Here is a 13499-nt window from a genome sequence, read left to right as displayed (position 1 = left end):
CACTGTCAGCATGGAGCCCGATGCGGGGCTCCACGAACCATGAGCCCATGACCTGAGCCAAACTCAAGAGTCGGACGCTTAACTGAGCCACTCTGGCGCCCAGAGGATGATCTCTTTAAATGCACTCAAGGGCCTCTCACGGTACGATGTCCTGGAGGACAGGATAGCCTTCTAGCGCGGTACAGCACCTGTTCTAGATCGTCTAGCCTACCAAAGCCCAGTAACTGGTATATGTACTCGGTCCAATAAAGCGGGGCGAAGTACAGCACATTTTAGAAACCTTTCATTGCAAATGGGTAGAAGAAAATATTTAGAAGTTAAAGGACTCTACTTTAGTTGTCTGTAAAATTACCGTTCAGAATGTAATTCCCTCATGCAGAGATTTCGGAAACGTGGAAATTAGAAAGGATGAAAAGTGTCTGGTTCCTCTTAGCAGCTGCATCTGCCCCAGACAAACAGATGCTTGCCTCTGGCCTCTCCCAGAAAACGCCTGTGTCGCCTTAGATCACCATCTGGTTGCCTTAAGACCTCAGCAGCCTGATGAGTTCAGTAAAAGTCACGCATTTGGGGGGTTTTTTTCTTTCTTACTGCTGTAAGTTTGGGAGTGGCTCTTTTTCTAGTTCTGTACATCTCAAGCAGGAACTCGATGTCTCTATTGGAGCAGTTTACACAGAAAAAATTACGTGACCCGATTTAAATATCTGAAGGATAATTTTAGCACATATGGAAAAAACCAGAAAGAGCCTTTGGTTGGGCACAAGAGACAGGGAATGAGGCGACCGCAACAACCCAGGTAAGAAGTGAATGGTAGACCATACGATCCAGCAATCCTACTTCTGGAAATTTACCCCGAAGAACCGAAAGGAGGGTCTTGAAGAACTGCTTGCACATCCACGTTCATAGCAACGCTATTCATAGTAGCCAAGAAGTAGAAACAACCAAAATGCCCATTAATAGAGAAAGAAAATGTGGTACACACAGCAGAATATTAGCCTTAAAAAGAAAGAAAATCCCGTCAAATACTACAACGTAGGTGGGCCTTGAGGACATTATGTTAAATGACATGGGCAGTCACAAACTGACAAATACCGTTATGATTTCATTTCTGTGAGGTATCCGACATAGTCAAACTCTGAGAAACAGAAAAGTGGCACAGTGGTCGAGGGGCCAGGAGGTGGGGGAAAAGGGAGTTGTTGTGTGATGAGTATAGAGTTTCAGTTTTGCAGAATGAAAAAGTTCTGGAGATCACAATGTGAGTATATTTCACACTACTGAATTGCATACTTAAAAACAGGAAGATGTTAAACTTTAGGTTATAGGTGAAAGAGGAAAAAAAAAAAAGAAGGGATGGTGGTCTGGACTGGCAGTAATCACGAGAGGGTTTCCTGTAGGAACATGCAGCTTGCCATTTGTGATGGTTAATTTTTATATGTCAACTTGACTAGACATCTCACGAGGGGCCCAGATATTTGGGCTACTATTATTCTGGGTGCTTCTGTGAGGTTGTTTTGGGATGAGATTGGCATTTAAAAAATTTTTTTAATGTTTATTTATTTTGAGAGAGAGAGAGCCAGAGCCAGAGTGCGAAGGGGGGAGGGACAGAGGCAGAGGGAGACCCAGAATCCGAAGCGGGCTCCAGGCTCTGAGCTGTCAGCACAGAGCCTGATGCGGGGCTCGAACTCACGAACTGTGAGATGACGACCTGGGCCGAAGTCAGACGCTTCACAGACCGAGCCACCCAGGTGGCCCTGAGATTGACATTTAAATCAGTACACTGAGTAAAGCAGAATGCCCCTCACCCCAACATGGGTGGGCCTCACCCAATCACTCGAATGCCCAAATAGAACAAAAATGCTGACCCTCCCGGGAGTAAGAGGGACTTCCTCCTACCTGACTTCGAGCTGGGGCACTGGCTTTTTCCTGTCTTCAGACTTGAACCGAAACGTTGTCTCTTTCCAGATCTTCAGCCTATGGGCCTACAGACTGGAGCTATACCATTATTGCTCCTGGTTCTCCGGCCTTTGGACTGAGACTGGAACTAATCCACTGGTTCTCCCGGGTCTCTGCTTGCTGACTCACCCTGCAGATCTTGGGACTAGTCAGCATTCATAATCACATGAGCCAATTCCTTACAATAAATTTCATATATTTCAATAAATGTCATGTATATAGAAGTTATTGGTTCTGTTTCTCTGGAGAACACTAACACATCATTATAAAACAGGAACCCAAATTATATAATAACAGCTTACTAATTTAAATGTCTTACACGATCATTTTTATTGGTTTCATTCTTGTGTATACATAGAAAATGTTGAAGACTCAGTGAATTCTCTGCGCATGTTTTTAAAATAATCACAGTCAAACGTGACCACCCGTTTTAACACTTCAAAATACTCCTTTGGGATTCATGATGTAAACGAGAACGCTTTTGTGCTTACGGTTTGTGCTTTCTGCTTAAGTAAAAGGACTTCAGTTCGTCAGCCGGTTCGGCTACGACTCACGTACAGACAGATACTAAAACGCGTTTCCGAACACCATCCGAAGCTTGTCCTTTTTCCCGTGATCCCTCTCCCCCTGAGCAAGTCAGCCTTTGCGTGAGACCAGCCGCCCGGGGAGTGGGGCGCCGCGACGTTCGCATTGCAGGCTGTCAGCACCGGAGCAGGGTGAGGTGGGTGTCCGTGGAGGGGCTGCCCAGCGCAAGGTGCTGTCGCCTCAGTGGGGTGAGGGGTGCTGCCTGGGTGGGGGCCCCGGTGCCAGGGTGCCGGAGCCCGAGCAGGGTGAGGTGGCGTCACTGCGATGGCAAGGGTAGCCGGGCTTGGGGCGTCCGGCCCAAGTGGAGGGTCGCCGTGCAGGAGGGCACGCTTGCAGGAGGCAGCCCCGAATGAGGCGCCGCAGCCCACGTGGGGTAAGGAAAGCATCCAAATTTCAGTGCCTGGAACCTTCTGAAGTGTCAGGGGCATGACGGTCAAAGGGACACCAAGGAACCGTTCCGGGCTAAATGAGACACACAAGATCTGTTAACTCAATGGGATGCCTGATTGTTATTGGGATCTCTGTGCTCTAAGGGGCAAAATTGGAACGACCGGCAAAACTTGGAGGAGATGTGAGGACTGGACGGAGCTAACGCTATCAATGTGAATATTCTAATTTTAACGGCTGTATTATGGTTGTGGAGAATGCATTTTTGTGACGGAAATAATACACTGAAGTGTTTGGGGGTGTCGACCACCTTTACCCAAACGGTTGACAAAATGTTCTTTGTACTGTTCTTGCAGCTTTTCTGTAAGTTCGAGATTATTTCAAAAGAAAAACAAGAAGAATCTTTAAAGAACACGTGTCAACCTCATTTTCTGGCATCGTGGCAACAAAGGACTGAACTGCGATAAATCGGTCTTCCTGGTTTTAGTGTAATGGTTGATTTCTCCTTCCTCAGTTTTGCCCTTGTGGGTCTTCTTTCATTTTTTTATAAAGCAAAGTTTAATGGGATTTATCTTTGAAAAAGACTTAAGCCCACAGTGCTGACTTTTTTAGAAATGAAAACACTTGAGGCTTCATAATGCAAATGTGCCAAATTGTAAGTGAACAACTAATGAATACTGTGTGATTAAAAACACCTGTCAAATGCTTACAGGAAAACAATGTCAAAAGTTCTTTCTAAAAAATATTGCCGGGGCGCCTGGGTGGGTCAGTCGGTTGAGCTTCAGCTCAGGTCATGATCTTACCATTTGCGAGTTCAAGCCCTGCGTCGGGCTCTGTGCTGACAGCTCTGGGCCTGAAGCCTGCTTCGGGCTTTGTGTCTCCCTCTTTTTCTCTGCCCCTCCCCTGCTTGCACTCTGCCTCTCTCTCTCTCTCTCTCTCTCTCTCTCTCTCTCTCTCAAAAATAAACAGACATTAAAAAATATTGCAATTTTGCAGAACTGTATCTTTGGCTATTTTATTATGGTCTTTTGGTTGAGCTTTCAATAGGTCAGGTTCTTACTTTCCTAAAGCTTTGGCTGAAATATTGTGCGAATGCAAGGGTTAATAAAAATAAAGGAAACAAACGTTTGGAATCTGTTTCCTTGAGTGTTCCCTTGGCCAGGTTGTGCCTCTTGACTCTGTTAGTCGGACTTTCTGTGAATTCCTTTCAGTCGCGACTGTGATGCCTGTATATCTTGTCAGGGATACACACAGTCATTCAAACTTAAGTTCGTTTTTTTTTTTTTTTTAATTTTTTTTTTTTTTAACGTTTATTTATTTTTGGGACAGAGAGAGACAGAGCATGAACGGGGGAGGGGCAGAGAGAGAGGGAGACACAGAATCGGAAACAGGCTCCAGGCTCCGAGCCATCAGCCCAGAGCCTGACGCGGGGCTCGAACTCACGGACCGCGAGATCGTGACCTGGCTGATGTCGGACGCTTAACCGACTGCGCCACCCAGGCGCCCCAAGTTCGTTTTTTTTTTTTTTTTATTAACTACCTACTTAAGTGCAAAAATTGTTACCATTCAACTTAGTTGACCTCTAAGCAGAAGAAAAAAATGTTTTAAATCTTGTTGTATTCGAGGAACTCTGTACCAGGTATGAATGAGACAAATTCACGGGGCCACATTCTCAGATGCATTTCATTTTCTGAAATTCAAATTTATTCAATTCCAAATATTGAAATAGTTCTTACTCTATGCCAATCACTCACCTAAGTACATTAAAAATATTAACTCATTTCATCTTTGAATAACTCCATAAGGGATTTTTAGTATTTTCATTTGATTGGTGAAGAAACTCATATACAAGAATGTAAGTAACATACCTAACCAAAGTCTCAGCTAGAAAAGAGAAAAGCCAAATTTGGAACCCAGATGGTCTGGTTCAGGAGCCCCTACCTTTCAGCACAATGCCACTCTACCGTTCTTGTTAATGAGAAATGTCCTATATGGGTTATCTATATAAAACAGATGCTCAAGAAACCTTAAGAATCAGTTAAATCTCAGCTCAGGGTTGCAGACTGAGCACAGATAGTTGCTTCATCTCTGCCTAGAGACCTCACTGAAACTATCATAGAGGAAAACCAAGGAATAAATAACAAAGAAAATGGAAACAGATTTGTGAGTTCAACTTTCTGGAATTCAAAAAAACCAATTTAGTCAAGTTCTTTGGTCAAGGAATTCACAAGGGAAATTAGAAAATACCAGGAGACAAATGAGAATGGAAACACAACACACCAAAATGTATGAGATAAAGTGAAAACAGTACCAACAGGAAAGATTATAGGTGTAAACGCTTACATTAAGAAAGTCTCAGATCAGTAATCTAACTTTACATCTCAACTAGAGAAAGAAAAAGAAACTCAAAAGTTAGCATGAGGAAAATACTAAAGATGAGAGCATACACAAAATAGAGAATAGAAAAAACCCCGATAGGGATATCAACAAACCTAAGAATTGGATTGTTGAAAAGATCAACAAAATTTAAAAACCTTTAGCTAGATTAATTTCAAAAAAAGAAAAAATATTTGAATAACTAAAATCAGAATTGAAACCTGGGACATCACAACTAATGCCACAAAACCAAAAAGGATTGGGTCACCTGCGTGGCTCAGTTGGTTGAGCATTGATTTTGGCTCAGGTCATGACCTCACAGTTTGGGAGTTTGAACCCCATGTTGGGCTCTTGGCTGACAGCCCAGAGCCTGGAGCCTGTGTTGGATTCTGTGTCTCCCCCTGTCTCTGCCCCTCCCCCACTCCGTCTCATAAATAAATAAATAAATAAATAAACAAACAAACAATTTTAAAAACCCCAAAAAGGATTATGAGAGAATACTATGAACACTTACATGCCAACAAACTGGATAACCCATAAGAAATGGATAAATTCTTAGAAATACACAACGTACTAAGACCGAATGATGAAGAAATAAAAAATTGAAACAGACTAGTAAGGAGACTAAATCTATAATCAAAACCTACCAACAAAGAAAAGCCCAGGATCAGATAGCTTCACTGGGGAATGCTACCAAACATTTAAAGAAGAATTAACACCAATCCTCAAACTCCTCTAACAAACCAGAGAAGGGAATACTTCCAGACTCATTCTTAAGGACAGCATTACTCCAGTACCAAAGCCAAAGACACTACAGGAAAACTACAGACTATATATACAAATATTAAATCATTACCTTACACACCTGAAACTATTGTTATATGTCAATTATACCTTAATAAAAAAAACCTACAGACCAATATCCCTGATGAATACTGATGCAAAAATCCTCAACAAAATAGTAGCAAACGAAACTCATCAGCATATTAAAAGGATTACACACCATGACCAAGAGGGATTTTTTCCTGGAATGCAAGGATGCCTTGACCCTCATGTATAGGGTCAAATGATTTTCAATCAGGGTGCCAAGAACGCACAGCGGGGGAAAGGACAGTCTCTTTAACAGATGGTGCTGGAAAAACTGGGTATCTACATGCAAAACTGTGAAGCCATATTCAAAAATTAACTCAAAATTAAAGACTTAAACTAGGGGCATCTGGATGGCTCAGTAGTTAAGCATCCCACTCGATTTTGGCTCAGGTCACGCTCTCTCAGTGGTGGGGTTGAGCCCCACATTGGACTCTGCACTGAGCATGGAGCCTGCTTAAGATAGTCTCTCTCCCTCTCCCTCTGTCCTGGCCCTGCACATACGCACGCTCTGTCTCACACAGAAAAAATATTTAAACTAATACCCACGCTACAAAATTCCCGGAAGAAAACAAAGTTTTCATGACAAGGGATTTGGCAATGATTTCTTGGATACGACAACCAAAAGCATAGGCAACAAAAGCAAAGTAGACAAATGGGACTGTATCAAACTTAAAAAAAGCCTGCACATCAAAGGAAACAATCAACAGTGAATAGGCAACCTACAGAATGGGAGAAAATATTTGCAAATCGCACAACTAATAATGAGTTAAATATTCAGAATATAGAAAGAACTCCTACAACCCAATAAGAACATAAATAACCTGATTAATATATGGACAAATAACTTGCATAAATATTTCTCAAACAATACAGAAATGGCTAACAAGTGTAAGAAAAGATGCTCAACTTCACTAATCATTAGAGAAATGCAAATCAAAACACAGTGTGGTACCACCTCACACCCATTAGGATAGCTACTATAACAAAAACCAAATTAAAAACCCCAAACAGAAAATATGTTGTCGAGGATGTGGAGACATTGGAACCCTTGGTGGGAACGTGAAATGGTGCAGCTGCTATGGAAAATGTAATGGAGGTTCCTCAAAAAATGAAAAATACAAAGTTATGCCATATGATCCAGCAATCCCACTTCTGAGTATTTACCTAAAAGAACCGAGAGCCAGATCTGGAAGAGGTATTAATACTCCTGTGTTCAGTGCAGCATTATTCACAATAGTCAAAAGGTGGAGGCCACTCAAATGTTCATTGAGGGATAAATGAATAAAATGTGGTATGTACATGCAATGAAATATTCAGCCTTTAAAAGGAAAGAGATCTTGTCATACAGCACAAAGATGAAGTTTAAGGACATTATGCTAAATGGAATAAGCCAGTCACAAAGAGAAATACTGTAGGATTTCACTTCTATGAAGTATCTAAAGTAGTCAAACTCATAGAAACAAAGATCAGAATGGTAGTTGGCAAAGGTTAGGGGTGGGGAGAATGGGGGTTGTTTTTCAGTGGGTATAGTTTGTTTCGCATGATGGAAAACTTCTGGAGATCTGTTGCACAGCAAAGTGAACATACTTAACACTACTAAACTGAAAAAACAAGGTAAATAATTACAAAGTAATAATTAAGAGTCCTTTAGACACTGAAAAATGTGTATATATAATAATATGTTTGGGATTAACTTCAAAATAATTTGAAGGTCGGTTGGGGGAGAGATGAAGTTATACATGAAAACTGTTGACAGTTCTTAAAGCTGAATGGATTCATTATACCATTCCCTCTACGTCTATGTTTGAAATTTACCAGAATGGAGGAGTTAAAAAAAAAACAACACCTCAAGATTATCAAAATGAAAAATTAAATCAATAAAAGTGCTAGATGAGAAAGTCAAAGAAATAATCCCACACTGTAAAATTAAAAAAGACTAAAAGAGCCTGTGAAAGAAAGCTAACATACAGGACCTCCAGGTCACCCAATCAATAGGAGCCCCAGAAAGAGAAACTCAACAAATGGAGGGCAGAGATAAAATACTGATACATTTTTTTTTGTCCACCAGATGCACGTTATTGCACTTCCACTACTAGTAGGAATATAAATGGGTGCAATCATTCAAGGGCACCAATTTGGTAACAACTTAAAATTAAAAATTCTGGAATCTTAGGACAGAAATATCTATTTCTCTTTTATCTCTTCTCTTGTATACATACCTACAAGCTTGTTTTGATGACTGACGTATATTGCAGCAAAGTCGTCTTTGGAATACATTCAATATCCTGAGAACTGGCTGAAAACCATCTGAATTAAGATTGCGATAGTTCACATAATTATGTGAAAACGTAGACTAAGAGTGGAATCAAAGTGACTTAGACAAAGTCATACCTGAATATAGTAAATGTTCTTAAATAAATAATTCAAATGAATAATTATTAAATTCTGGTTATTTTACTAAATTCAGGTGCATCCATATAATGCAACATTCATTAAAAGAAATGAAGTTATGTGCTGATATAGGAACTTCTCCCAGATGTATGATAAAAATAATTTACGTTTAGTATTCTCATTTGTATTTTTTAAAGATATAGACTTTATATAAAGAGTAGATTATGATTACACTTTTATGTACATGAAAAGTTTTGAATAATACAATATTAACAATACCTCTTAGGGTAGGTTCTATGTAAAGAAAAAAAGGCAGTTTACAGAACAAAATGTATGAAAGGATTCACTTCTCTCGTTCTAAAAGTTGAACTTGCTATATAAGTGAACTATACTATTCCTGGAATGAAGTAAATTATTAATTTGGCTCCTCTTATTTTCGAAAAAATAAAGCTTTGGCCTGGCCAGGTTCTTTGTATAGTTAGATCTACACATTCACTTTTTTGAAGGAGGATGGTTAGAAAGGCCACGCCTCTGGGGATTCACGTGTACTTCTCTGATGAAGCATAATTTGACCGAATACCATTGACCAGCAGCGTACCCCGCCCTCTGGGAATCGAGGTCCAGGCGCGAGAAATCTATGCCCTTAGCGAGCCAGTCTTGGTTTGGTTGGAAAATATCCCCTGGAGAGAGAGAGGAACACCCATACATGGTCTTGAGATAGTTACTAAGTGTTTTGCAGGAGTCCCAAAGCACTATCTTATCAAGCCCACTGATCCAAATAATGACGTTTGCAGATCTGACTGCTCACGGCCAAGAATTTCTACTTCTACGTTCTCTTGCCTGTTCACTTTATATCCACAGAGCTTGTACACCTGCACTTAGGAATGTCAGGTGAGGACACGTGATCCAGCAAACGCACAGCCAGGGTGGTTTCTCTTGCCTTATGTTTACAGCTCACAGCTGTGAGTACTCTGTAAATCCAAAGGAAATGAGTTTAGGACAGGAGAGGCCTCCCAACTTCGTGTTTCTTTACATCCCTAATCCATACAAGTTGGCCTCTAAGGCTCACTGGCACCACGACCACTATTTAACCTATCTTTAGGTCAGTACTAAATATCCCAAGGTCCTGCATGGGTTTTGTTTCCAAGTACTACAGATGTTTTTAAATGTTTGAGGAATGGAAGACAACAGCAGTTCCCCAAATTTTAAGTGCTGTGTTTTGGCTGTATCACAGGCTCTCTAAATAGCTGTAACTTAAAGACAGCTCCAACTGAGTGGGAAACTTCACAAACGCTCACGTATTAGTTACTCTGGCACATCACCTAAAATTCACAACTGCCGTGAAGGCCATAAAGCTGTTTTCAACATCTTCCGATGTACTGAGGCACACTTTTCACAATCAACCTGTTCTTTAGTCCTAAATGACTTCAACGTTTTCACAGAAGATCGCTTTTCAAACAACTCTCAGGATATTGAGTATATTCCAGAGACTTCTATGCTGCAATACTTTGATCATCAAAACAAACTTGTAGGTATTTGTGTGAAGGCCACACATTACCAGATACTGAATATTAAAATGATCTTAACTGATAAGTAAACAGCTCTTAGCAGGGGTCCCCAATGTAGAGAAATCTTAAAGTTGGGTTAGAGGACAGGTCAGGACCTCACTACTTGGCTTCTGATCAAGAATTCCTTCACTTCTAAACACCAGCCTCTCTGTAAAGAATGGATCACTCACTGTTTGCTTACCCCAGGAACCTTAACTAGACTCCCTGCTTAATTCTTCAAGTACTATGTTTATGGCCAATGTTTATTAAAGTTACAGTTAAATTTTTTAGTTTCCCAAACTAATTAAACTACTGGAATTTGTGAGTTCATCAGCTTGGCATAATTCGTTCCTCTCAGTTCCACTCAAATCCCTTCAGTCCAAAATGCTGAGGTCTAAGAGAAGGGTTTTGAGCAGGGAGAGATTTCCATTTTAGGCATGTCCAGTTTGAGCTTGGGAGGTGCACAGGTATCTAGCACACTACTGGATGTATACAGCAATCTGAGCTCAAGTTCAATTTGAACGCACATAGTTAACTGAAGACAGTGGACAAGATAGTGCAGCAAAGTGAAGGTCTAAGCCCAAACCTAGAGGAAAGGCGTTAATTTCATCACTGTTATCCTAGTAAGCATAGCAAATACAATCATGATGACTTTCAGGGCATTTTGTAATTTGCAAAAATGTTTGTCAAAATATATTTGGCAATTTTCTCTAGTAGAAAACTAGACCTATTGAAGATATCCATCTGATTATAAATTTCAAAAAGCAAAAAATCTCGATACTGGAACATCAGCATTCTCCCGAGACACATTCAAGAAAAAGCACTAGCAGATCCTGACAGCTACACGTTATCCATTACTGTGCCAATAAGGGTTTGGCTAAATAAATCTGGCCTACAGGACATGCTTTTCACTCCTAAAATTAACTAGTATTTATATATAAACTGCATGTCAGCATAGCCCCATGTTAAATGGTCTACATTATCAAATGAAAACTCCAAGGGCTGTATATAAAATACTTTTATAGATATAACCTAAATGCTAACAAATACCAGGTTTACTTTTTTCAACCCGTTCTTCTAAAATATAAAACACCTGCCTGCAAAACCGCAAATGTTCCCAAAACATCTGTTTACTCTTTAGCCTGGTCTTCGGGAGGAATAACATGAACTGGCAGAACTTACTGTTTCCCATGTTACCCACCCACCAGAATACATTGGGTTCTCAAGTCATAGCTGCATCCCAGAAACTTTAGATTTCCAGCACCCTGTGATCCATCAATTTAGAATTTGGGGGTAGGATCCAGACACATCCTTTGAAAAAGCTCCAATATGCAGCCATAGGTTTGTCAATCCTGAAGACTTCACGCGTTGCGTGAATACAACTCAGTTCTCAAGTGATGTCAAATGCGAACGGCTTCAGTGGCCTCTAAGAGACCTAATGAGAACAAGCGAGACCACCCCAGGACATTCACCTAATTTTGACCAGTCTACCTGCAAGATGGACTAAACTTCGTGGCACAAACGCATATTCCTAAAATCTGATGGCATTACGAATGAAAGTCAACGAGATTTAACTGATAACCAATTTATTAAAAGGCCGATTTAAGCATCTGCAATGGTGACTTCCACCTCAACTCCTGGCTCAATACTGATGGAAGTAATCTGCTTAACAATCTCAGATGGACTGTGCAAATCAATGAGCCGCTTGTGGATCCTCATCTGAAAACGATCCCAAGTCTTAGAACCTTCACCACAAGGAGTTTTTCTTGTAGTGATTCTCAGAGTCTGCAACAAAAGACAAAGGAAACCAAGCATTTATGGCTTTACGCTGCTCTCTAGAACATCCGGAAGACCATCACGCCCATTCCCTGGGATTACTCCCCGGAGCATCACTCCTCTCCTGGCACCAACTTGCAAAGGCAAGTCCGTGTCCACTCAGCCCGCACGGTGCCCTCACGAGCGCCGCACCCACCCAGGAACAGAAGAGCAAAACTTCCACAGCTACCTGTAAACACCCGGTACTCAACGGGAACAAACTCTAACCGCTTTTCTTTCGGGTTGTGTGGTTTTCCCACCCCTCTGACTCATTTCACCTTGGTGGGCATCCGAACCGGTCCTTTCACTTTGAGATTCTTTTCCTTGGCGCCTCTGATCAAGTCGGCACACACTACAGGGAAATAAAAGCATCTTTCAGTTCGTCCAAATCAGCCAAAGCAGCCCTAAGAAATCTGAACTGATGCTGGCTCAGAATAGCGTATAAAACTATCATCGTAACTCAACACTTATTGTCTCCTCATCGCCAACAAGGATTTAAGAGGCACCAACAGTTAAGGGGGGGGGGGGATCCTTCTCATTTTCCCTAAGTTAAACAACTTGTCACTTGACTTTTCCGAGTCGATCCTGTACAGCAACAAGTCAAATTCATCGTTTTTTATTATTTATTTATTTATTTTTGCCCAAAGCCACCGTACTGACCCTTCTCCAAAGATTTTACGTTGCGGCTGGTTAGAGTGATTCTAATTCGGTGAATCGCCACCTCCGGTTCCACGGGGGTCTTCCCGGTGTCTTTAAAAGCCTAGCATTACACAGATGAACACAGATCTTTTAAAAGCCTAGAAACACGCTTCATCGCGTCTCCCCAGGCTCCTCCACCACTTCAGAAGCCCCTTTCCCGGGTAAGCGAGGCTCGCGCCTTCGCCGCTTCCACCCAGCCCGGCAAGCGTCCCAGGAAGGGACCAAGTCCCGCCACGTTCCGAACCGCGCGGCGCCGCCCCCCGTCTCACCATGGCTGCGGCGCGGCTTCCTGACCGACTTGTTCCTCGGCGAGAGCGAACAGCGGTGAGTCAGGAGCAGGCGCGGGGGCCTCCAAAGCACCGCTCCGGCTGCGACCGCGTCTTCCTCAAAGAGAAAGGCGTGCGGCCTGCGCGGCACTTATATAGCTGCGCTCACGTCTGCATCCGGGTCCCGCACGCGTCTCCGCACTGCCCCGGAAGAGGAACGGCCCTCAGGGCTACGGAGGCGGCTGCGCGAGCCGGGGCTGGAGCGCCCGACGAGCTGGCGGGAAAGGTGCGGCTGCGGGCGCCCCCTATCGGCCGGGAGGAGTCAGAGCCCCGCGAGGTGGCGTCCACGCCAGCGCAGACACCCCCGCGGTCCTTTAACCGCCTGGGAGAGATGACCGGGAGATTGCGATCTAAAACCTGAGAAACTCCTCTGCCGGGCGCCCCTGCCCCTGGTCTCTGCAAAATCAAAACGACTCCTGTGGTTTTTACAGCGCAAATGTTTCTTCCCATAGAAACCGAATCACTCGTTCTCTGAGCAGGTGGGTAACATCTCTGAGTTTAACTCACCTGGATATTGGGAAAAATGACTGACAAGCTGGGCGTGTTGTTTTTA

At 42.4% G+C, this 13499-nt stretch overlaps 1 protein-coding gene and 1 non-coding gene across 2 annotated transcripts; both read right to left on the bottom strand.

The window, feature by feature from the left end:
• Positions 1 to 11675: 11675 nt before the first annotated feature.
• RPS20 (ribosomal protein S20) lies at positions 11676 to 13022 on the bottom strand. Its single transcript, XM_030304223.1, has 4 exons — positions 12890 to 13022; positions 12582 to 12681; positions 12200 to 12273; positions 11676 to 11891 (listed from the first exon to the last, which is right to left on the bottom strand). The coding sequence occupies exons 1-4, from the start codon at positions 12890 to 12892 to the stop codon at positions 11709 to 11711; spliced, it is 360 nt and encodes a 119-aa protein (XP_030160083.1). The 5' UTR covers positions 12893 to 13022; the 3' UTR covers positions 11676 to 11708.
• On the bottom strand, positions 12344 to 12408 carry LOC115506586. The gene has a single exon (XR_003966438.1). It is a non-coding gene; the product is annotated as a small nucleolar RNA U54 (small nucleolar RNA).
• Positions 13023 to 13499: the final 477 nt, after the last annotated feature.

Source organism: Lynx canadensis, chromosome F2, assembly GCF_007474595.2.
Source record: "Lynx canadensis isolate LIC74 chromosome F2, mLynCan4.pri.v2, whole genome shotgun sequence".
Lineage (NCBI taxonomy): Eukaryota > Metazoa > Chordata > Mammalia > Carnivora > Felidae > Lynx > Lynx canadensis.
The sequence above is the reverse complement of the archived record's forward strand: the minus strand, read 5'-3'. Positions and strand labels throughout refer to the sequence as shown.